General features: G+C 40.4%; 1 protein-coding gene across 2 annotated transcripts in view; it reads right to left on the bottom strand.

Annotated features, from left to right (window-relative positions):
- Positions 1–528: 528 nt before the first annotated feature.
- Positions 529–25,024, bottom strand: part of CCDC87 (coiled-coil domain containing 87) — a 71,238-nt gene continuing 46,742 nt past the window's right edge. The window contains exons 14-21 of one of the 2 annotated variants that reach the window (XM_089694119.1): positions 18,565–18,679; positions 15,976–16,079; positions 13,098–13,213; positions 10,690–10,733; positions 10,337–10,474; positions 7,655–7,769; positions 3,662–3,804; positions 529–1,171 (exon numbers count right to left, since the gene is read on the bottom strand). In XM_089694119.1, the coding sequence (XP_089550245.1) occupies positions 1,034–1,171; positions 3,662–3,804; positions 7,655–7,769; positions 10,337–10,474; positions 10,690–10,733; positions 13,098–13,213; positions 15,976–16,079; positions 18,565–18,679 (913 nt within the window). In that variant the 3' untranslated portion in view covers positions 529–1,033. The remainder of the gene's footprint in view (positions 1,172–3,661; positions 3,805–7,654; positions 7,770–10,336; positions 10,475–10,689; positions 10,734–13,097; positions 13,214–15,975; positions 16,080–18,564; positions 18,680–25,024) is intronic. The other variant, XM_089694128.1, reaches the window with a different exon arrangement.

Genomic DNA, 25,024 nt, shown 5'->3' on the forward strand with positions numbered 1-25,024 from the left:
GGACTGGAAGTGGTTAATATTAATTTGGAATGTATGTTCCTTGCTATAAAATACTATTTTTTATCAAGCTGTTATTGGTAAAGTTCCACTTTAACCTCTGATAGAAGTTTTTTGACCATATACTAGCAGATTGATGTTTAAGAGCACATTCCCACCTATGTGTGCTTTAAAATGCAAGTGGTAACCCACATGTGTAGATGCAAATGGACCCTTATAGCTTCCCTTTAAAAACATACTTGCAATGCATAGATGAGAATGAAACCAATAGGAAAAATGAGACTTGTACTATTATATATTTTATTTGTACTTGTATTTTCATACATTAATACGCATATTTTTTAAATAAACCTTTTCATTTTGAAAAAATATGAGGCCCATACTGTTCCTACCTTGACTATCAGGGTTGAAGACTTTTCATAAATAACTCCTTTTGTGCCTTGAAGTACTACATGCTGTACAAGCCATGAGTATTTTGTATTACTGCTCCTTGCTGTGAAATAATGATGTACCAATGAATGACTGGAGGGATTTTGATTGTTGTATATGAACTATTTATTATTGAATACTTTATGTAAAATTCAATAAAAATCATCTTTAAAACATTCATGTCTTTTATTTGTGGGGAAATAGAGCATTGTAAATTCCCTTAATATCCGTAAACTGTCTGGGAATATTTAAAAGTGTAATTTTATAACACCCAAAAAATAAGCTGAGAAAACAATTTTCAACAAGTAAATTTTGCATTATTATTACTTGTGATATGTGTTTGGGAATCATAATGGTTTCATGCAACATGTAAACAGGCATTGAAATACTTCTGTTCATGATTTTTCTGACGACTTCACCTGCCTGAACTGTTTTGAATTCCATCTGTGAAACAGAGATAGGGTTCCAAGAGGTGACAAGCATGACCCATAGTAAACTGTGTGTATTGAGAAATCACATTAGTTATGTTGTGTTCTGAATATAATTCTCTTTATTTGGAAATAAAATTGCAAATTAAATGTTTATGATTACAAAATTCTGAATTAACTTAATTTAGAGGATCGAGCTGTACAAACATATTTTCTTTTTTAGTATCCATTTCCATTAAAGATTTGCGACGATCTTGCTGCAGCCAGTAAAGCATCTCTGTTTTGTCCCACTTCATTTTTTCAGCATACGGTCTGCCCTGCAAATGATAAAATATTGATTGTTAGCAGTTAACTCTGGTATTTGTAATTAGGGCTGGTGAATTTAAGGGTGTTCTTATCTGGGCATGAAGATTGCACTTCTATGTGGATTTTGAGGGCAGTCAGCAGCTGTCTATGGACCTCTGTTCACCTGCACAAGGCTACACATCAAAACGCAAACTGATGTACAGACCTGCATTGCCATCCACCAAACTGATATACAGACCTGCATAGGCCACCCACATGTCCTACCACAAATCTATTTTCATCATAGCGTTTGGTTTCCTATGATGGGTTACTGTATTTTTCTTATACTAGAGGGACAGCTTGTTTGTCCATACAGTACATACATGAAGATCCTGCTGCAACTCATTGTTGCAACTCACCTCCATATCCACAGGTGTACAAAATAAAGCACCTAGGCATGCTGACTACTTCTACCAACATTTGTGAAATAATGGGTCACTCTCAAGAGCTCAGTGAATTCAAGCGTGGTACCGTGATGGGTTGCCACCTGTGCAATAAGTCCATCTGTAAAATTTCCTTGCTACTAAACACTCGGCGGCCAACTGTTAGTGGTATTATAACAAGTGGAAGCAACTAAGAACAACAGCAACTCAGCCACCAAGTGGTAGGCCATGTAAAATGACAGAACGGGATCAGCACATGCTAAAGCGCACAGTACGTAGAAGTCACCAACTGTCTGCAGAATCAATAGCTAAAGACCTCCAAACTTTGTATGGCCTTCAGATTAGCACAGCAACAGTGTGTAGAGAGCTTCATGGAATAGGTTTCCATGGCCTTACATTACCAAGTGCAATGCAAAGCGTTGGATGCAGTGGTGTAAAGCTTGCCACCACTGGACTCTAGGGCAGTGGAGACGTGTTCTCTGGAGTGACCAATCATGCTTCTCTGCCTGGCAATCTGATGGACGTGTCTGGATTTGGCAGTTGCCAGAAGATCGGTATGGGCATGACTGAATTGTTGCAAGTGTAAAGTTTAGTGGAGGGGGGATTATGGTGTGGGGTTGTTTTTTCAGGGGTTGGGCTTGGCCCCTTAGTTCCAGTGAAGGGAACTCTTAAAGCGTCAGCATACCAAAACATTTTGGACAATTTCATGCTCCCAACTTTGTGGGAACAGTTTGGGGATGGCCCCTTCTCGTTCCAACATGACTGCGCACCAGTGCACAAAGCAAGGTCCATAAAGACATGGATGAGTGAGTTTGGGGTGGAGAAACTTAGCTGGCCTGCACAGAGTTCTGACCTCAACCCGATAGAACACCTTTGGACTGGATTAAAATGGAGACTGCGAGCCAGGCCTTCTCGTCCAACATCAGTTCCTGACCTCACAAATGCGCTTTTGGAAGAAAAGTCAAACATTCCCATAGACACACTCCTAAACCTTGTGGACAGCCTTCCCAGAAGAGTTGAAGCTGTTATAGCTGCAAAGGATGGGCCAACTCAATATTGAACCCTACAGACAAAGACTGGGATGCCAGTTCATATGTGTGTAAAGGCAGGCGTCCCAATACTTTTGGCAATATAGTATATATGCACATGTTGCACAAAAAAGTTTAAAAATCATCTGCAGACTTTAATATCAACAGTGTCAGAATGCCATAGTTCATATTACTGCAAGTTTTTTACTGGTAACAACGGCCTTGCACAAGATGTATTTTTGTGTGCAAGGGCATTGGATTATGCTTTTAATTGTGTTCTATAATAAAAAGGTTAATCGCACTAGGGTCTGTACACTTTGTTTTCTTACAGAAAAAAACAAAACAGGTGCATTAACGCAAAAACCATAAATGTATTAAAAAGATGCAAAAACATACTCACAAGCCATAAAGGTCATAAAAACAGAGACAAGAAGTCAAAGGTGCCAATCAAGGACAGCATGCGTCCTTGATAAAGTGCTAAAACGTTTCGGGAGTCGAACCCCCTTCTCTTAATTTTATACTCCTAACATGTGCCTGTTGTACCATGTACTTTTGTTAAAAAGTATCCTAGTGTCTTTGTATTGATTCCTTTGTGTGAAATACCTGGTTATCCTGCCAGTCTCCTTGCTGTCTCATTTCAAAATGACCACACTAGGCATGAGAGCACATCTATCTCAGTGTGGTCAGGTTTCTGGCTGTTCTGGGAGAACAGTTTGCTTGTCCTCCAATGATCAGACTTGTGCTGCCACGCCCCTCTGCACAGCCATTCACTTGGAAGATTGGTGTACTGCTGTTTCTCCACCCCTACCTCTCTAAGTTCCTTATGCAACTAATAACAGAGATTGTGTGATCACTTATAAAAAAAATAAAAATAAAAAAGGTACAGCATGTATAATGTTCTTTTTTTATACAACATATACACAAATGTTTTGTCTTTAATTTATATTTTAAACTGAATGGGTTGTTTTACAAGGTAAGGGTTTACATATACATCAAGAAGTTAGGTCTGCACCAAGGGGAGTAAAGTATAGGAAATGTAATATCCACTTACCTTGTAACTGACTATGTCATTAAATGTCCTATTTATAAATTGTAATATTTTAGCTATAGCACGCTCAGTGTCTGACATTTGTTTGTATAGCTTTTTTCTTTGCTTAGACTCTTCCATACGTGCAACTGATGTACCATTGTAACCTAAATTTAGAAGAAAAAAAAAGGGTGTTTATTGGTTGGTTATTTGAAGGCCAACTTTATTTCCAGTTCTCTGTAGAACTGTCTTGGCAACTTAAACCTAATTCCAGGTTCATATTAAAAAAGTGTACATTTTAAATTAATAGGCATGATCACAAATGCAGCAGCTTCCTAGATTGTTTACTCAATATAGGTTTTACCTATCCTGTCTCTACTATAAAGTATACAGGCCATACATGTCCCAGGCTAATTTATGGAAAAGGGTGCAAGTAATTTGTAATACACTCTTTCTAGTTGCCTGATCATATCAACACCATTAAATTTAGAGTGTTTTACTATTTCTTTCAGGGGCGGACTGACAACTCATGAGACCCCCGGGCAAAAGGGATCATGGGGCCCCTGTGTCCTCGCCCACACTCAAACCACACCCAAAAAAGCCTATGAAAGGTACCAGGGGCATCTCATGGGGCCCCCTACTGACCCCGGGCCCTCGGGCGGTGCCCGAGTTTCCAAATGGTCAGTCCGCCCCTGATTTCTTTTAATGTATCCAGGGCTGCGGATAAGGGGTTACCACAAGTCTTCTTGTATGGAGCCCAGGCCAGAAGGGGGGGCGGGTCAGGCAGCTGGGTAAATCGAATGTGGGCAGGGAGGATGATCGGCACGGTGGGGGGGCAATTACTGGAACCGATGCCCTGTATGTCTCTCTCTGCAGCATATGAAAACTGGATTCTTCTGTTATCCAACCCACTAGTTTTCAGCTGCTGCAGAGAGCCATGCAGGAGATCAATTCCAGTAATTGCCCCCACACCCACCATATCAATCACCCTCACTGTGCACATTTGATTCACCCAGCTGCCTGGGCCCCCACATTGCAGGCTTCCCTCCTCTCCTTTCCACCGGCAACTGCAAGCACACAATAGGATCCTTCAGGATGGAGAATAGAGGAAGGGTCTGATAAATATGTCACATTAACCAGCCCCTTCATTTCTTGAATGAACACAATGAGCGATCAGTATGGATCACTCACTGTGTTTATTCCTAACTGAAGCATAGTAAACTATGTTTTTTTTGTTGTTTTTTTAAGGGGGACCTGTCAGGTTGGCTGTATGGGGCCCCATGGTTTCTAACAACAGCCCTCAATGTACCCAATGTGCTATCCCCATGCACAATGTTGGCGGGAAGGTTTGTCAAGGATTATGTCCTAAGACTTGCCCTTACCCACTTTCTGAGAAAAACGTAAAGTCAAAAATGTATTTCATTTGTTATCTCTTCCAGATCAGAAGTTAGTCTATGGTTCTGATATGCATAGCTTTAAATCCTACCATGCTGTTTAAAGGAGGTAATGTGGAGCAGATGACACCATGTATCACAATAAGAAATATTCACCTAGTGTGCAATGAATTGTATTTAATTATCGCTTCATTTTGCTAACATTTAAGCTGGCTATACTGTACATAGAATAAAGAATGAAAATTTGAAAAAAAAAAAAATTAAACGATCTTTCAATATAACATTTGAAGGCCCAATCATTGTATTGGAAATTTTCCAGCGCATTTCATTTTCAACATTTTTTTCTGATCGATTTCCACTAGTACCCCTATTACTGCTGCTAATGCGCATTTCACTTCCTCATTCGAAAAAAATTTCCAACATGTTAATTTGTTCTGTTTCGATCTTGAAGCAGAAATCAACAGTTACAGTAAACACAATAACCATACGAAAAACATACGAGCGGTCTACTGACTCACTTTTTAGTTCAATTTTCAATCCATGTATAGTCAGGTTTATATTACAAGGCGAGCGTAAAGGCACTTTTGCCCTTCAGGTCTGGTATGGATTTTAAGGGGAACACCACTCCAAAAATAAAATAAATTATAAAACGTTGTGGGATCCCCGAAAAAAAACATTCTAGACTCTTATCTGAGCATACATAATGGCAGGTCAGGAAAAAGGGGGGAGATGAGCTATAGCGCCCCCCTCATGAACCATACGAGGCCACGTGCCCTCAACATGGGGGGGCACTTTGGGGCAGGGGGGACTCCCCCCAAAGCACCTTATCCCCATGTTGATGAGAACAAGGGCCTCTTTCCCACAACCCTGGGCTGTGGTTATGGGGATCTACAAGGAGGTAACTTATTGGAATCTGGAAGCCCCCTTTAACAAGGGGGGCCCACAGATCCCACCTCCCCCATGTGAATGATTAAGGTTTATCGTGATTGATGTTGGATCTACTTCGGAGGACAATTTTTTTTTTTCACTTTTTCAATAAAGGACTTGTCAAAATCTATGGTTGTGTTTATATTCACTTTTTACACTTTTTTTTGGTGAATAAGTAGTGGCACCATGTTGAGGGCATGTGGCCTGGTATGGTTCAGGAGGGGGGGGGCTCACTCACCCCCCCCCCCCCTTTCCTGACCTGCTGGGCTTCATGCTCAGATAAAGGTCTGGCATGAATTTTGTGGTCCCTCACACAATTTTTTTCAAAATTTTGGTGTGGGGTTTCCCTTAAAATCCATACCAGACCCAAAGGGAATAGGTTTGTTTATATTCACCTGTCAGTGGGGAACCCTGCTGGCAGCCACCCGCTCCTCAACAACCATGTTGTTTACTGGTTGTTGAGGATGCCAGCGGCTGCCCACCCCTTAACAACCAGCTTAATGCCACAAAATGCATAAAAAATGCAGCAAAAAAGCAATACTTACATTTTTGGTGCAGTTCCATTAAAATCTATTATGGGGAAAAAAAAGTCCCTGACCCTTTCAAAAATACACAGCAGCTCAAAACGCACAAATCCACATAAGTGTGAACCTATGGTATGGGAGTAATTCTGCCCAAAATGTGATTCTTAGGCAAAATTGATCCTTTTAGCCTTTTAGCAAAATTAAAAAGACCTAGGGCCCAGCTATAACGTGTATAGCTTGACTTTATCCACATGGTTTAACTCAATGATCTGGTATAAAGGAATCAAAACAGAACATATGACCAACTTATACTAAATTCATGGGGGGGGCTGTTTTTTCTGTTGATTGAGGCCTATTAAAACTATTTAACCTACATTCCAAGCAATGGGTTATTATGTTAATACAGAGCTGGTTCCAGTTCCTCCCTCTCTTTGAGCCAACTGTAGCCTTATCCTAGCTCAAATTAGGAGATGGCTAGTAATGTGGACTGACCTATGTGACGAGAGGCTGCTGTCTTACCTAGCACAAAATGCCGACTAAATGTGCAAGTAGGTATGGATTTAGGCTCACAAGTAGGCTGAGCAGATTTTCTAACCTCACACACTGGTAATGGTTTCCAGATAGTCATAACAGTTCACTTTTTTTACTTGGTACATTTTCTTCTGGGTGCTTGATTATCTTTGAAGTCAATACTGAACTTGTTATGGCTCATTTCTGCACTTCCACAATGTACACACGGGCCGAATGTCTGCTGGTGTTGGCCGGTTCAACAGAAACTGACTAAACTTTTGGCCCATGTGTATACCAACCTGTCTGGCAAAAACTGGTCAGGCTAGTTGAAAAACCATCATCCGATCAGTGCTGGCAGCCAATGGCTGCGAGTGCTGACCGGAGTGTTCTGGAGGGGTTGCAGTTCCCCTGTCAGAACACAATCGCTCAACGGGGAGATTGCTGTACTAACATTGGACAGTTAGTACAGCGAGCTCCTCCCGAGCTCTTCAGTTTTCTTTTGTTCAGTCTGAGTTGAAAAAAAAAAACTGATGGTGTGTACCAGGCATTATTTCTTACAATACAAGAATTATTTGCATTACTACCAGAGAACAGATACAGCAAGAACATCTGGGGTAATTACAGTTTGTTGCATGCTTTATTTCACATTATCATGAACTTACCTTTGTGAAAGAATCTATTGGGATCAGAGGCCTCTCTCTCAAACATCTCCAGCTCAGCTAACATTTTCTCTCTTTTCTGGATGAGTAATACTGCTTTTTCCCACATCCGTATTGCCTTAGAAATGGAACAGGATGCTGAATTTATTTTCTTACATGACATTCTTTAATAAAATGTTTATTGCATAAAAGAGAAGCTCATAGCAATGTGCATCCAGACAAATGACCAAAGAAAGGGCAAGAAGGTGGCAACAGAGGATCACTAAATAGGCTCCATGGCCATGTTTGATCAAGCTACAATTGCACTTAAAGCTTGCTTAAGTGGTCTTTCAAGATAAATCACATGTGATAACTTTGTTTGAAAGGTCACTTAAGCATGTCTTAAATGCTATCACAGCCTATCAATCAGTCCTTCTGTTTTCTCTAAGATGGATGAAATCTCAGCCGGTTCAGCAGAGACTGGTTGAAATTCAATTTATCTATGGCTGATTGTACTGCATACGATCCATTGATTGGCTTCAGTACAACCAGCCTGTCGGATTTCTTGCATGCGACTACTGCCAGTGGCTATATCCACCAGCAGTGATAATTGTGTTCTACCAGCAAAGAAGGCTCCCTGCCAACAGAATACAGTAGTGCTGCAAGAGGGATACCCCCATCAACACTTACTATGTTAATGGGGGAATCAAGAGATTTTCTTTCCTGCAACCCATGGTTCAAGAATGAAAATCGCATCTTTTATGGCTTGCCTTGCTCGTGACCTCTGCAGTCCCAATATTGCTTCCCCGTTCTACCAAAAAATGCATTTTATTATCTTAAAAAGGCACTCAGACCTGCACCAGTTTACTAATTCAATAATGTAAAGTGTTCCATATTGGTATTACAAAGTAATATTTAGTTTTAAAATATACTAGCAATGTGAAAATATCCAGAGACACAAAGCTACTTTTCAAATTTTCTCCCTCTCTTTTTTCCTTTCCCTGTGCTCCAAAAGTTGTTAAAGGCCCAGCTGTTGTAAAGACTGCTTTGTTTACATTCACCCTGTCTGCAGTCTGCACTTATCAACATTGTGTACTGCAGACCAGGAAGGTCCCTGAAAATATAAAGTGAGCTAATGTATTTTATGTCCATCTTGATGTAGCTATTTGGAATGATTAGGTGTGCATTTGTGTTCAGGGACAAAGCAGAGAAGTGAATAAATTTCTTTATTGTAATGACCTTTGAGATTTGCATAAAATATAAAAAGAAACCCACTCCATTAAAAATGAATGTACTTGACAACATGGCATTTGTATACATGTAATCTCTACATTGTTGCATTTTACTCTACAGTGCTGTGATTTCATTTCATATGTCACAAAATTGCTTTGTTTCAAACTAGAACACAGTTTGGATACATTTTCTGACCCAAAACTATTAGATTCCAATGCTGTTATGAAAAAGTCTGCATGATCCAAATGAAGTGAATTTATCTACTATAATGTGAACTCTAAATAGACTACAAATAACTGAATGTACTATGTATTATCAGTCAATATGATTCTACCTCATTAATTATTATTATTATTATAATACAGGATTTATATAGCACCAACAGTTTGCCTAGCGCTTTACAATATAAAGAGAGACAGTGTAATTACAATACAGTTCAGTACGGAAGGAATAGGATGGCCCTGCTCATGGAGCTCACAATCTAAAAGGAGGTGATACAAATGGTAATAACTACGGGGGATGATCTGATGGAGGTGGCAAAAGTACAGTTTTTAGGTGGAGGTGGAGTAGGCTTCCCTGAATAAATGAGTTTTCAAGGATAACCTAAAGGCAAACAGGGTAGGAGCTAAACTTGAGCATACCGGGGTAAGGAGTTCCAGAGGATAGGAGAAGTTCTGGAGAAGTCCTGAAGTCAAGCATGGGAGAAGGTAACAAGGGAGAGCAAAATGTTCTGTGAGGGAAGTTGGTGATGTAGCTGGGAGCATTGTTGTGGATGACTGTTGTATGTTGTGGTTAGTAATTTGAATTTCATACGTTGGGCTAATGAAAACCAGTGAAGGGATTGGCAAAGAGGGACAGTGGCAATGGATCATTGGCAAGGTGTATAGGTCTAGCAGCAGCAGGGGCAGACTGACCATTTGGGCACTCGGGCACTGCCCGAGGGCCCAGGGTCATTAGAGGGCCCCATGAGATGCCCCTGGTACCTTTCATAGGCTTTTTTGGGTGTGGTTTGAGGGTGAGCAAGGACACAGGGGCCCCATGATCCCCTATTGCCCGGGGGCCCCATGAGTTGTCAGTCCGCCCCTGAGCAGCAGCATTCATAATAGACTGAAGAGGTAACTGAACATGTATTGATCAAGCAGAGAAGTAATTAGCATTCAATATATTAAATATTAAAATTTTCTTTGTGTGTCTATCAACATGGTGTGCTGTGTCATGATGTGAAAATGTATCTCAATGGCCCCCTGAACTGTATTGGACTGGATTGTAATTATATTTTCTCCCATATATTCTACAGTGATATGCAAACTGTTGGTGCTTTATAAATCCTGTATGATAATAATAGTAATAATAATAATATTTTAATTCAGTAGCAATATACTTCTGAATATCATTGTTGAAAATGTAATGTTTCTAGATAACTAAACCTAAACTACACGTGTAATGAAATTATTAGAAATACAAATCTATTACCTTTGGCAGCTGGTCTCTGTACTCATTGGAACTATATTTAATAGCCATATCCAGCCGCTGGCCTTCTGGTATGTGAAGAGCATTCCATATAGCATTTATCTTCTTCTGAAGATCTACATGGCTGGAAGATATGTCTACCTTAATGCAAAAATAAAAGAGAACTGCATAATGGTATAAAAGAAATGTAGATTTTAAAAAAAGTTAAAAAATAAATAAAAAATAACGTTACTTTGCCAGTTTTTCAAACAGATTTATATGTCTGGTGCTAAAATGTACAGTGTATTCACGCATAACTAACTTTAGAGGGGTTAATGGAGAATGTACTACAGTTTAGGTAAATAACTGCAAAATACCTGACATGAAGTGTTCACTGATTCTTTTAGTTCCAAATCAGCATCTGAAAATGATCCAGGTGAAAACTATGGTTCATTAAATGGTCATACTGTAATTGTACAAAGAACACACTTTGAAGAGGAAAGATGTATGTATTATTATTCCAGTTCCTGAACACCAGCAATGGAAACAGACATTTTCTGACAGCTCTGCTACTCTTAGCACATTATAAGGTGACAGTGTCCAAAAGTTGTCATTATAAAATGCTATGTCCATTTCATTTTATTTATTAAAGCAAATCACTGAAGTTTTTTAAACCTTCTTCTAGGGAAGACTCTTATAGAATCTTGATGATCTTACTTGACACTTAACTTAGCATGCCAATTCTAAGGCACAATGAAGCTGATTGTTTTCAACTTCTCCATGCACATTAAGCATCAAACTCCAATGAACCAATGCTTTTTCTAACTTTTTTGTATGCAGGGCTCAAGACCTAGTCATGAATGGGAGAGGACTTAGGACACCTTTTATGTTCTGCCTGATTACACAGTGCACTAGACACAGCTTAACTAGCATAGAGCTTCATACTGACAAAATGCCTCTAAAAATATATTTTTTCTCCCTTACTGTATGTAACAGTGTGGCGGAGCTTCTCTATACCAATAGGATTGAGAATGCTATGAATCAATAGCTATGCTATAAATGCAATTCCAACAGCCCCATTGAGGTATCCAGTGGTGAATTTATGGTTTGTGCTGCCCTAGGCAACACAAAGATCGTATGCCCCTATGGACATGAACCAACACCTCCTCCTTCCCCCTCCCATGGAGAAAGCCTGACATTGACCAACAACACCCCTGCCCCCCCACCTGGGAGAGCCTTCCACTACCCCCCCCCCAGCGAAAGAGAGGAAGACACTCATCTTTCTTCACAGCTCTGGACATCCCACAGCCTCTCTCAGATCCCACCTGGTTCCCATGGGGTGTGTGTCCCTTCTTCCATCCCTTCTTCTGGGGGGAGATGCTGCCCCCCTGAAAAATGCCGCCCTAGGCAAGTGCCTTGTTTGCCTTGTGGTAAATACACCCCTGGAGGTATCCACTGAGTATATTATTGAGGTATCCACTGCATATATTGCCTATAGACACAGATAGATAATTTTCTTTGGCCCCATTAAGATAAGAGATCCACAATCATTGACTTCTTATGCAACTCAAAGACAACCCTTGCAAAGTGGTCATGAATATAATTGTTGGATAATCAGCATGTCTAAAAAAATAAAAAAAGAAAAGCATCATCATGGAAGGTAACAATTTATAGGTTACAGCGGTACAAACAAAAAAGCTGAATATCTGAAAGGGTTCATTCGCACAAAAGTAACATAGTGAAGAGAATATTCTGAAAGGGTCTGTCTGCTCAAGTGACATTTTAGGTATAGGTGTAGCCTGGTTGACTGAGCCATCCCCTGGCTTTATCTATGTTTTGGACACTTCAACAGTGAGATTTCCCTTCCTCAATACCCAACCCTGTCCTTGTCCATCTGGGAGTTTTGGGAGTTCCTGTCTACCTTTATACATCCCAGCACCTCCTGTTGCATTCAACATAATACAAAAGTAATTAAAAAGCCAAAAAATTGGAGCTCTCATCAATAAACTTCCCAAGAGATGTAAAAAGTTTTCAGGTGGTTTGGGGTGGACTAATCATTTTAGGTTCATACTCTTGAGCACCAAAAGGTAATCCTTATGTTCACTTGTGCCCTAAATATTGCATTGCAAATTGAAAGTGGGGTGCAGGATCACTTAAATTCTATTCATCCCACTTTCTCCACCCCAGTTTGTGCCCTCTGTTCATTCAAGCATCAAAATAAAATTGATCCCCAAGCCATCTCTTCTAAAAACAAAGATGCTCACACATAGTTAAAAGCAGCTAAATAAACAGCTGAAAAGCATATGTAACAATGTTCTTACATGCAAAATTATTTTTAATTCTGTACAGCCAAATTAAACACATAGCAGGCAGCATAGCCAAGTCTAGGACCTCCACTGCAGTTACAGCACTACAGTAGGACCCAAACATATTCTGAGCTTGCTGATTGGACAGTCAAGGAGCAGTATGAAACTGATAAGCTCACCCTTATGCTCTGTCCTGCTGTCAGCATGTTGACTGCCAGCACATGTGCATGCAATAGAGCCTGACTGGTTCCCAGTGCTGCCCCTCCTTCTCCAAGTCTGAATCCTGCTATGCTGGGGTTACAGAAAGCTGATATTTGACTGATTTGGGGTATTATACGGAGTACATTTCAAAAATACAATCTGTTCCATCCAACCAGACCAATCTACACAATGGACATAAAGCCCTAGTGACAGCTACATTTAAAGCTTGTAGCATTAATGGTGTAGTTTATAGTAAAAGATCTGAGAGGTAAGCTTACCCAGTACAGGTGGGTCTGACCCAAGACCCCCAAGCATTACGCTGTTGACATTCCACATGCCAGGTTTGTAACTTTGCTTTTCTGCTCTGAGATCTGCAATCTTTTTCTCCCGTTGCCTATGCAAAAATATTTTAAAATTATCATTATTAGCACCAAGAACACAATCATTTTACTATGAATAAAATAAAGTCAGCCTGTTATAGACCCCCCATCGAATCTGGCAAATTAATTTGGCAAGGGAAATGCTGAACACAAAACAATAAGGGCTCTACAATGTAAAAGCTTTCCCTTGTCCCACAGGGGTTTTTAATTAACAGAAAGTACAAATGTTCTGTACAATCACAACCCTGTGGATGTATTAAGAAAAAAATAAAAACCTTTAAGCTGCTGCTGATAAAGTGTTCCCATCTGATTAGTAAAAACTCAGTGGTATAAAATAATATTACTACAGCAGGATAAATCAATCTACCTTTAAAGGCTCAGCATTAAAATCACAATCCTAGTAGTCAATAATCAGCACTTTAGTTGAATTCAGTGTAGCACAAGCTCAATGGTCTAGTGTCATATATTACCCAAACCTTGTTCTTACAGTTAATTCTTCATTCTGTCTATAAACTACAGAAAATTAAGAATCTTAGATATGGTGACCATGGAATACAGAAAACTAGAGCAAAGTGGACCTGTTACAGATAGCAACAAACCAGCTTCCTTGTTTCTTTAAAGAATGAAATGTTACTAGTCATTGTGTAAAACATAAAAAAATCCAGTCTTTATACTTGAAATTAGATCAAATCTGATGGTGAATTATGAACCAAATGGATTTCATGTTTTGCTTTTCGTATATGGTTTAAAAAATAAGTGTTATAGTGTGCAACAGTCCAACTTCTGCTTTACTTTATGGTGACATCATTCCGATGTCCAACGGCATATTGGGTCATTCACAATAGGTTTTATGATTGTTATGTTACAATTGCTCACTACTGTTCTGAGTAAGGCTAATGTGTGAAGAGAATGCTCATCTGCTTTGTATGTGTCACTTCCTCACTAGCTTTGACAGCAAAGCCTTACTCCTTAATACTGCTAGAGCGTAAATCATTATCAAGAGATCATTGCCTTGCTCATCCAGCTGGTGAAGGAGTGACACATGCAAGTAGGTGAGAATTTTAATGTTATGTCCATCATAGCGATCCTGCAACTGGCAATTTCTCGCCAGCGGCAGGATAGCAAGTATGACATCAGCCTAAGCAGTCAACTTCATAATAGCAGGTGACAGCGATGTCAGAAGCGAAACACTCTTCTGATCATCTAACAGCTTAATCGTGTTAATTCTGTTTCCTTAAACTTGAACAGTGAAAAAAGTAACCTCTGTGATTAAGAGAAAGCACTACACTTGCAGATATTTTGTTGTTCTCCAAGCGGAATGGAGCGGAGACTAGGTTATAATCTACCGGACCAGGTAGATTATAACCTAGTAAAAACGTAAAATGCAACGCTATGAAATATTAAATAACCAAAGTGCTAGTAAATAAAGTGACAATAGTGACAAACTGAATGTGAGGCGCTCTGAAATTAGCGCTAAAGTGACTAATGATGCATTTGTGTCACGCTAAATGACAGCAAGAAAGTGATATCAAAAAGTTAATATAAAATGACAATGGTGAACAGTCCAATATAAAATTAATAAATTAATGAGATCATCCAGATGAATATCAAATAAATGTCCAAGAAATCTCTGTGATGAACAGGTGAAATGTGATTCTGTGATAGATAATGCTTTTGAATGCACTCACCAGAAGTGCATATTAAATGCGCATAGCAATATATCCTGCTCCTCCACAGGTAGGGAAAATATCCACCGGAAAAATCATGGTATGGAGACAAGAAGAACACCACTGTCCTCTCATTGCATTACAGGGATGACTCCAGCAACTTCTCCACAGTGGACAGAATAAATGCGCATTTAATATGTGTTTCTGGTGAGTGCATTCAAAAGCATTATCTATCACGGAGTCACTTTTCACCTGTTCATCATGGAGATTTCTTGGACGTTTATTTGATATTCATCTGGATGATCTCATTCATTTATTCATTTTATATTGGGCTGTTCACCATTGTCACTTTATATTAACTTTTTGATATCACTTTCTTGCTGTCATTTAGCGTGACACATATGCATCATTATTCCCTTTAGTGCTAATTTCAGAGCACCTCACATTCAGTTTGTCACTATTGTCACTTTATTTACTAGCACCTTGGTTATTTAATATTTCATAGCATTGCATTTTATGTTTTTACATGCTTTTGAGGATATAGGGGTTCATCCTTTCATGCTATCTGCTTTGTCTGAGTCCGTGCGCTCACTTTTTTTGGCTTTATTTTACTCTGATTATAACCTAGGCATGCGGTTATGCATGCACTCTCCGCTCCTCACAAGACTTCCTTCTCTCTAGTTCCCTAGTCTCCTCATCCCATGCCCGCCTCCAGGACTTCTCCAGGGCGTCACCCATACTCTGGAACTCCCTACCCCAATCCATCAGACTATCACCTACTCTCCTCTCCTTTAGGCGCACCCTGAAAACCCACCTCTTCAGGGAAGCCTACCCCACCCCCTGCTAATTCCCGACCTCCTCCACTCTTCCTACCACTCCATCCCCCACAGCTATTCCTCCCGTACCACTCTCCCCTCCCTCCTAGATTGTAAGCTCCAAGGAGCAGGGCCCTCGAACCCCTCGTGTATTGCATTGTATTATTATTGTACTGTTGCATGTTCTGTCTCTCATTGTAATGTACAGCGCTGAGCGAACTGTTGGCGCTTTATAAATACTGTATAATAATAATAATTAATCTCAAGTAAAGTAAAGCTGTCAAATATTCAAACCTCTTTTTCTCTTCTTGCTTCTTAATTAAAGCAACACGTGCCTGCTCTTCATCTTCAGAATCACTGTTGTATAAATGGTAAATCACCTTTAGGTAATCCAGGTCCTGAAACAGGGATGTAAACTTAGAAACAAGCCATCTAACATTACAAAAATTACTTTGAAAACAGGGTAGCAGTGGTCTGGCATTCAGACATCCACAAAATATTTTTTTTAAAGTAGATCTAAACTCAAAGTTTTCTCTGCAGGAAACTCTGACACAACAGCCCATTCACACAAATAGCCTGCCTTGACTGTGCAAACAAGGCACGCAGAGCTGCAAAGAAGTGACATGGGCTTTAGAGTGGGTTATTTAAAGGCAAGGAATACTGGCGAAACACAGGCTCAGAAGCTGCAGCTCTAGGATACACCTTTAATCACAATGAAATGTTCTTCATACACGTGTGTTAAATCTGGGAGTCCATTGTCTTCTGAGACCAATCAGGCTCTGCTACACGCACACATGCTGCAGTGGACATGCCTATAGGAGAGGTGCCTAAAGTGAGTGAGGAGAATGACCTCATTAGTGTTCTGCTGCTACTTCATAACCCAATTATTAATAAGCTGCAGTATGGTTTTCTCCAATGTCCTTCACCAAGCCATGTTGCTGCTGCTGCACTGTAGGCCGAGTATCTGAATCCAAAGAATTACAACACTTGGCAGGTAAAACAATTTCCATAAATGCATTTCAAATCTATATTTAGCTCCATGCTTTAAACCTGTCCCAATTTGGGGCCTTGTGATGTTGCATTGTATTGATAAGTGTTTGCTAACACAAGACAATGGACTCCCAGATTTAACACATCGCTACATATATGAGGTGGTATCAAAAAGTTTCAAGGCTGGTTTTGTAACACACCAACAGATGGCAGCACAAGGCTGCATGCACAGTCACAGGGAGCACCCACCTTCATATGTCAATGTACCAGAAGACATCGTCCTGTGTACATCGGAAGTTGTGCAACTGGTGCTATTCTGACCACGTAGGTTACCACATCTTCTATTTCATCAGGGACAGCAAGTTAGAATAAAGAGCAAACATGAAATTCTGTGCAAAACTGGGCAAATCTGCCACAAAGATGTTTGACATAATTCGGCAAGTTTACGGTGATGCTGCAATGAGTCGTTCAATGTGTTTTGTGTGGCATGCATGCTTCAAGAGCAGAAGAACATCACTGGAACACAGCGAAAGATCAGGACAACCTTCTACGAGCTCAACCCCTGAAAATGTCAAATCCATTCGGCAACTTGTGCATGATGATTGTCTGAGAACAATCCACAGCATTGTTGCCATTGTCGGTGTGTCATACAGATCAGTCCAGGCAATCCTCACATGTGATTGGAACATGCGTCGTGTTGCTGCCAAGTTCATCCCCATGCTGCTGACCCAGGAGCAGAAGGAACACTGCATCAAAGTCTGCTACGAACTCCGTCAGCGTGCCATGGATGACCCGTCCTTCATGTTGAGGATCATTACCAGTGACTTGGGTGTACGGGTTCCATGCTGAATTTCACGTTTGTTCTTTCTTCTAACTTGCTGTCCATGATGAAATAGCAAACATGGTAATTCACATAGTCAGAATAGCACCAGTTGCACAGCTCCCAATGTACACAGAATGATGTCTTTTGGCACACTGACTTATGAAGGTTGGGACAAAGACTTATGAAGGTTAGTTTTTGTATTAAAATTCATTTTTTAAAATACTTTTTTAAAATGTAACTTATGTGATAGCTTTGAGTAAGTGACAGGTACTCTTTTTCACCCCCAATGTCTCCCCCGCCCTCCAAAGCAGCTAAGCTGTAACAGCCAGGGAATAGCAGCTCTGAAACCAGAAGTGAGGAAATGATCATCACTTCTGGTTTTATTAGTCACAGCAGAGATTAGGGAATGGATGTTCCTCCATCTACACTGAGTGAAGCCATTCTAGCTGTTTACTGTGGTCTCGGGCTTCCTGTGGAAACAGGGCAGCCTGGAAACCACCCAGCGGGAGGGCAAGTGAAGACAACCCTTCCTAGTACCGTAAAAGTGATTGGGCAGTTGTAGAGCAGCAAGGATCACTTTTACTGGACAGCTGATCACTAGTATAACCACTTACTGACATGCTGTACATGTATGTCTAACGGTCAGCAAGTGGTTAATAACAGACCGTTTATATGAAAAAACAATTCATTGTAATTAATCAACTGCAATTAATTGATGTTACATAATATTTCAGAATGATGCAGCTACAATAGTGATATATACTGAATTTATAGAAGCAAAATCATACTAAGCCCATGAACAATTTTTACATTGAACATGACAGCCATTATAGTCCACAGTTTAAATGTTCAAAAATGTGTGGATTCTGGACTGACCATGATCCTCCATTCTTGGCTAGCTAGGTCTCCAAATTAGAAGTTCTATTTTAAACGTTTTTAAAAAGTGTGAAAATACCATGTTTATATTTGTATTTACTTGGTCGCTTGATCCATTGTATGTGCAGCCAGCCTACTCACAATTATTTTGTAAAAGAAAACAAAAAGATTAGATGAAAATGAAAAGACTGTACCTGTGTAGATACATATTTCATGTAATCATCAGTGTTGACAACCGACTTCCACCAAACAAGCCAGGAGTTAAAAACTCTAGAAGCTTCTTTATCAGTAGGTATGTGTTGCATGACACTTGATAACCAAGCAGAAAAAAAAAAGGTCAAATATTTTGACAACAATACAAGTATCAAATAAGTTTAAAAACATAAAGGTGACACAATCTTCTGTATCTTTGTTTTTCTACTACCATGACTGCTGGATTCATCCTTCCATGTATGTATCAAATTGTATGATACACTAAAAACTGACAAATAGATTAGACCAGGGCTTGAAAAAGCCGCTCGCCTGCACGCCAAATGCGAGGAGAAATTCCTCTGTGGTGAGCGGCTGCGGGCGGTGAGCACAGATGAAGCATGGAGCGACTGCACCTGTGCTCCAAGCCTCATTGTGAAGCCGAGTTCCGGTTTACAACTTCCGGTTTCCGGCTTCTGCGGCACCGCCGCCGAGGGGAGAAGTGCAGGAGAGGTCTGCTCTCCTACGCTGAGAGGAGACACCCTCTCCACCGCCACGGGGGATTCAAGGAGTAGTACTGTATACATGTCATATCACTATAATGGAGTACAGGGGAGCTGGGATATACATTACTGTATACATGTCATATCACTATAATGGAGTACAGGGGAGCTGGGATATACATTACTGTATACATGTCATATCACTATAATGGAGTACAGGGGAGCTGGGATATACATTACTGTATACATGTCATATCACTATAATGGAGTACAGGGGAGCAGGGATATACATTACTGTATACATGTCATATCACTATAATGGAGTACAGGGGAGCTGGGATATACATTACTGTATACACGTCACATCACTATAATGGAGTACAGGGGAGCTGGGATACACATTACTGTATACATGTCATATCACTATAATGGAGTACAGGGGGGCTGGGATATACATTACTGTATAAATGTCATATCACTATAATGGAGTACAGGGGAGCTGGGATATACATTACTGTATACATGTCATATCACTATAATGGAGTACAGGGGGGCTGGGATATACATTACTGTATAAATGTCATATCACTATAATGGAGTACAGGGGGGCTGGGATATACATTACTGTATACATGTCATATCACTATAATGGAGTACAGGGGAGCTGGGATATACATACTGTATACATATCATATCACTATAATGGAGTACAGGGGAGCTGGGATATACATACTGTATACGTTTCACATCACTATAATGGAGTACGGGGGAGCTGGGATATACATTACTGTATACGTGTCACATCACTATAATGGAGTACAGGGGAGCTGGGATATACATACTGTATACATGTCATATCACTATAATGGAGTACAGGGGAGCTGGGATATACATACTGTATACATGTCATATCACTATAATGGAGTACAGGGGAGCTGGAATATACATTACTGTATACATGTCATATCACTATAATGGAGTACAGGGGAGCTGGAATATACATTACTATATACATGTCATATCACTATAATGGAGTACAGGGGAGCTGGGATATACATACTGTATACATGTCATATCACTATAATGGAGTACAGGGGAGCTGGAATATACATTACTGTATACATGTCATATCACTATAATGGAGTACAGGGGAGGTGGGATATACATTACTGTATACGTGTCATATCACTATAATGGAGTACAGGGGAGCTGGGATATACATTACTGTATACGTGTCATATCACTATAACGGAGTACAGGGGAGCTGGGATATACATACTGTATACATGTCATATCACTATAATGGAGTACAGGGGAGCTGGGATATACATTACTGTATACATGTCATATCACTATAACGGAGTACAGGGGAGCTGGAATATACATTACTGTATACATGTCATATCACTATAATGGAGTACAGGGGAGCTGGAATATACATTACTGTATACATGTCATATCACTATAATGGAGTACAGGGGAGCTGGAATATACATTACTGTGTACAGTTTTATATTTTGGACTATTTATTCTAAAGAAAAATGTATTTTCATAAGCTTTAAGGGGGCGAGGTTGGGCGCGGGCTGGGGGTGGGGTTTGGGGTGGACCAGGGGTTGGGTTGGGGGCGGACCTAGGTAAGGTTGGGTGGGGCAACTGGTGGAGAGTAAGTTTTGTGACCGGCTAGTAGGTCTGGACTCTAAATTTTAACCCCTGGATTAGACATCGAAAATGTAAGCCCCAAATTTGAGCAACTGATTGCAAATTATCGAACCATTTCAATATATAGCCAGCAATAATTTTCTGTTAACATCCTAAAGAACTAAGATTTGTCTTTCTGAATTTGATAGCAACAGTAGATTTCCCACAACCTTGTAATTGGCTCACTGCTCCTTGCACAATTTAAATTATAGGCATTTAGTTCCAATGAGGCATACCTAGCAGATTCCCAAGGTTTATTAAATAAGGAGTTTCATCTGTGGTTTAGTTGTATGGGATTCCAAAGTTGATATGGATCTGAATATTTGATTATAGTAAAGGCCTAGAATCTCATTTCACTAATTTTTTAAAGACATTTACAAGCACCCTAGAATGGCTTAGATGCCTGATCTACAAAACATTTGCAAGCAAGATCTGGCAGTTAAAGCAGAACTGAAGGCACTATATGTTTTTACTCTAATAGTCCAGGTCCCTTGCCGATATCAACATCTTCTCTCTGAGCGCTGATCTTAGGACATCTCCATTGGCCGGGATGACGCAACTCGTGGGTATGAGCAGGAGTCAGTCATCTCAACATGCTGGGAGAGCTATCCCTATATGGAGTGTACCGTCTGCTAGAAGTCTTAAGTGCATGTTGTAATCTATAAATGCAGTGAGGTCTTACAATTCTGTGTGTATTTGAATTACCTGGTGCTGAATTTAATGAGGGAAGCGCTTTAATTAATATACTTACTTGACATCTTTCATATACTCAGGTCAACACATAAGTGTTGGCAGTATTTATCTATCGAGGCTGGATGGGTATGTAAGCAGACAATAGTGGAAAGACTCACTTCTGGTCCTACAGCCATGGTGTACTATGCATTTGTATTGCTCTGACTCCTGTTTAAATTGCTTTGAATTACTTTTGACCTGCTTCTGTGATGCTTATGATGAGCTTACAAATTGCTTCTGGGGTTTCTTTGTATTTCAATGTTTTTTTTACCTTTTTAAACGTTTTAACAAAGAGGGACTTGAGCAAAAGACATGCTCAAATCTGCCTGAAAAGTAACTCGTACTTTTTTGAGCGACAGGCGTTTTGCTACAGGCAACAAAATGCTCAAATGTGATCAGGGGCCATTAAAATGAATGGGATTTTCCTTGTTGAGTGTTTCTGAGCGTTGAGCTTTGAGCTGAAAAATGCTCAAGTGTGAATACCCCGTTCATACTTGAGTGTATTTCAGCTCGAAGCTTGACTCTCAAAAACACTCAACAAGTAAAATCCCATTATTTTCAATGGTCCCTATTCACACTTGAGCGTTGTGTTGCCTGTAGCAAAGCACCGGTCACTCAAAAAAGTACTTGTGCTACTTTTCAGGCAGATCTGGGAATTTTGCCCCGATAGACTTGAATGGAAAACGCTTGAACAGTGTGAATCAGCTTTTTTTCAAGTGTTTTTTCAGGCATTTTCAGCTCAAACAGTAGCTATTTCTATTCCTATTGGCCACAGCAAAAACGCCTAAATGAAAAATGCCTATAATATTTGCAAATGTGCTTAAAAAACGCTCAAAGACGCCTGAAAAAAACGCATGAAAAAATGCTTGAAAAACAATCAGTTCAGTGTGAATGGAGCCTCAGGGACTCCATATTACCTGTTAATGGTCCTTGCCCTACACTACAACTAAAAAAAACAAAAAAAAAATAGTTTCACTTATCCTGCTGATGTCTCTAAAATGTAAATGAATCTAAAATCCAATAACAACAACACACCCTCTTTATAGGTGTGACAGATAATCAGAGCTGGGAACTAGGGTGCAAAGATCTCCAAGTCAGAGCTCATAAGAGATAAAAAACATCCAGAGCCAGGAAGGGTGGACCTTCTAGCTTCCACTGCAACTTATACTTTATTAACTTCAGACTGATAGTGCTATAGATGTACAACAGATACACAATCAGGAAAAATGATTAGGCCATAGAGATTCTAAAGAAAACTGAATTAAACTAGGCATTTGTCGGAATCTAAATCTCCATACGTAAGTTGCTGTAAGAGTGCAGCTTTGATTTGTAGGAATAGCTGTGCTTCTTGTTATTAACACATATTCTCCCTGAGTGTCAAGACTGAAAGTTCCCGGAGAAGATGACCTATTTCCTGCCTCTACCCAAAGCAGAAAGCATATCCAATTTCCAAGCTGCTGAAGTAGGGTGTAACTGTCAATTAACAAAGCCTTCAGTTTTCCTTCTTTTATGCCTTGTTCACACCATACATGCAGAAAGACCGATGGAAATGGACACGCCATTTTATTTGCAGAGACATCCATTTGCATCAGTTTTCATGCACAATACAGCCTTCTCATCTCCCCCTTTAAGTGTGCGAAGGGTTGCACTGCAAGGCTAGATTTTGTCCAATTCTGCAGTTAGTCCTGGTTCACATATATGCGGCCGTGCGGGCCGCGTTTTGCGTGGGCATGAGAGCCCATTCATTTGACACGCAGAGAAGAGGTCCCTGCACTTCTTTCAAAAACGCAGCCCGCACGGGAACCTCGGTTCCCAGTACAGTTGCATTTTCCAGTGCGGGCGGCGTGCCATTATAACTAATGGCACCCACCCGCGGGTCCTCATTTCTCTGTGCGAGTGGTGCGGTAGCAGGGGAGGACTGACCATTTGGAAACTTGGGCACTGCCCGAGGGCCCGGGGTCAGTAGGGGGCCCCATGAGATGCCCCTGGTACCTTTTTCACAGGCTTTTTTGAGTTTGGGCAAGGACACAGGGGCCCATGATCCCCTATTGCCCGGGGGACCCATGAGTTGTCAGTCCGCCCCTGTGTGGTAGCATGGATTTTCGTGCGGATCCGCAGCGGCACCACCCACACAGATGTGAACCTAGCCTTAGGCTGTAAACTGGCCACATACAGATCTAATTTCTTTCCTGTTGAATTGGCCCAAATTCGAGCTAAGGGTGAACCTGACAGAACCATCAAACTTGACAAGCTTTGTCTGAAAAATTGAAAGAGCCAACTGAAAATTGTTGGTGGAACAGTGACTGCATTCTATCAGAAATAGACAGTCACAGGTGCTGTGGCATTCTGAGTACAATAGTAGGCAGGGAAGATTACTCCATCAACACTGTTTAGCATAGCTGAAGAAATCTACTGTATGTGTGTATGGCCAGCATAAAAGTCAGTTGAGGAAAGTGAACAAACAGCGCTGGACCTGCAGGTACACTCCACTGGTATTGTTACCTTATGGTATTAATGGTGTAAATGATCTGGTTCCTGGGCAGGTGGCTTTTACACCCCAAAGGATCTCCACAGTCTCTCTGGCTTGTAGTGTAATGTAAAAAGAGTTGAAACTGAAGTGTCATACCACTGCTAAGAGGTCCAGATACAACTCTATTCCATTAAAGGTCAGGGTTATAATTCGAAAGGAGCCAACTTGTTTTGGGGGTCTAAGTGCTCCCTTCATCCGGCTTGACTGGCAACAAAGTGAACAGACCAGACGTGGACTGGACCTACAATGGTATTTATTCCAGTGTGGATAAAAAGCAAAAGCCTGATCAGCAGCTTGTTAGGCAGTCAACAGGGCACCAAAATATGTGAGTGTGCTATTGTTTTATTTCTGAGTTTTAATTAAACCCTATGAAGTTTGTCTATGGCTTCCTCTCTATAAACATTGGGACATCTGCTTCTAAGGAGAATGGTATTATACACAGTGGGACTGTGTAAAACCGCATATTGACCTTTCCCTAGCGTATACTTAGAGGGTCAACAAGCTCTGGTGAGTTCGATCCCTGAGTCGGACACAGGTGATTGCACAAAGTTGGAGGAGCGGAATACATTTGCACGTAGAACGGAACACTTTATTTTAATGGCACACATGTTTGCACTTTAATGTGGCACCTTTATTGCACAGGCACTTTTTTGAATCTACAGGGACACTTTAAAGGACAATCAAAATTTGACTGCATGCACGATGATGAATTTATTACTGTTATAGCGCTATATGTAAAGCGCTGTGTAAATTGACGGCGCTATATAAGTACCTGTAATAAATAATGCACTGAGTGGTATCTATGATTGACGGCGCTATATAAGTACCTGTAATAAACAAATGGTGCACCAAGTGGTATCTGTGATTGACGGCGCTATATAAGTACCTGTAATAAATAAACAAATGGTGCACCGAGTGGTATCTATGATTGATGGCGCTATATAAAGTACCTGTAATAAACAAATGGTGCACCGAGTGGTATCTATGATTGACGGCGCTATC

This window comes from Staurois parvus, unplaced genomic scaffold (assembly GCF_062004578.1).
Source record: "Staurois parvus isolate SC_StPar_1 unplaced genomic scaffold, SC_StPar_1.0 ptg000025l, whole genome shotgun sequence".
Classification (NCBI taxonomy): Eukaryota; Metazoa; Chordata; class Amphibia; order Anura; family Ranidae; genus Staurois; species Staurois parvus.